General features: G+C 40.4%; 1 protein-coding gene across 1 annotated transcript; it reads right to left on the reverse strand.

Annotated features, from left to right (window-relative positions):
• Positions 1-572: 572 nt before the first annotated feature.
• Pmar_PMAR010745 (hypothetical protein) lies at positions 573-728 on the reverse strand (the record flags this gene model as incomplete). Its single annotated transcript, XM_002776917.1, has 1 exon — positions 573-728. A coding segment is annotated over one exon (156 nt), but the record flags the coding sequence as incomplete, so codon positions are not given.
• Between the last annotated feature and the right edge of the window lie 335 nt (positions 729-1,063).

Genomic DNA, 1,063 nt, shown 5'->3' on the forward strand with positions numbered 1-1,063 from the left:
ACTACTACTACTACTACTACTACTACTACTACTACTACTACTACTACTACTACTACTACTACTACTACTACTACTACTACTTCTACTACTACTACTACTACTACTTCTACTACTACTACTACTACTACTACTACTACTACTACTACTACTACTACTACTACTACTACTACTACTACTACTACTACTACTACTACTACTTCTACTACTACTTCTACTACTACTTCTACTACTACTACTACTACTACTACTACTACTACTACTACTACTACTACTACTTCTACTACTACTTCTACTACTACTTCTACTACTACTACTACTACTACTACTACTACTACTACTACTACTACTACTACTACTACTTCTCCTACTACTTCTACTACTACTACTACTACTACTACTACTACTACTACTACTACCTTCACAGCACATCGACTACCGCGTACGACACCAGAACAAACATAGCCAAAAGTCCCCCCTCCTAAGTAGCCAGGATATCCCCAATGCCCTGCTCCAACACATATCTGTAACTGCGTAACGACCATATGCCCACGACGATGAATAGAGTCTACTACCTCCTCCCGAGTTAGTTTATATCTACGAACTTCCTCTGGTAGGTCGTCGCGAAGGACGCTGCCACTAGTGTCAACTCCGCCCCACATAGCGTCCATCTGATCCATAAGCAAGAACTCAATATGATCATTATCATTGCGTTCACTACGATTATCCATGGCAGTGTGGTAAAACATGCACATGGTCAACCACATGTGTTGGTGACAATATTAAAATTCTGGGAGGAAATTTTTGGAAATTCTGGTTGATTCCTGTACAATCCTCCTCTACTTTGTATATAAACTCCCATAATCAGTGAGGAAACTCCTAAGGTCCGCTGAGGGAAGCGAACATATATTACAACCCTGTTATCCACTGTAGAGATGACTGTTTCAAGAAACCACATCGGTGAATATACGGTTGGTGATCTCAACGAGTAAGATCCCAATTCGGGATGAAGATGATGATGACCAATCTACGTCACTATGTAACAGTGCTGTAAAACATGCTCGCT

This window comes from Perkinsus marinus (assembly GCF_000006405.1).
Source record: "Perkinsus marinus ATCC 50983 genomic scaffold scf_1104296952804, whole genome shotgun sequence".
Lineage (NCBI taxonomy): Eukaryota > Perkinsozoa > Perkinsida > Perkinsidae > Perkinsus > Perkinsus marinus.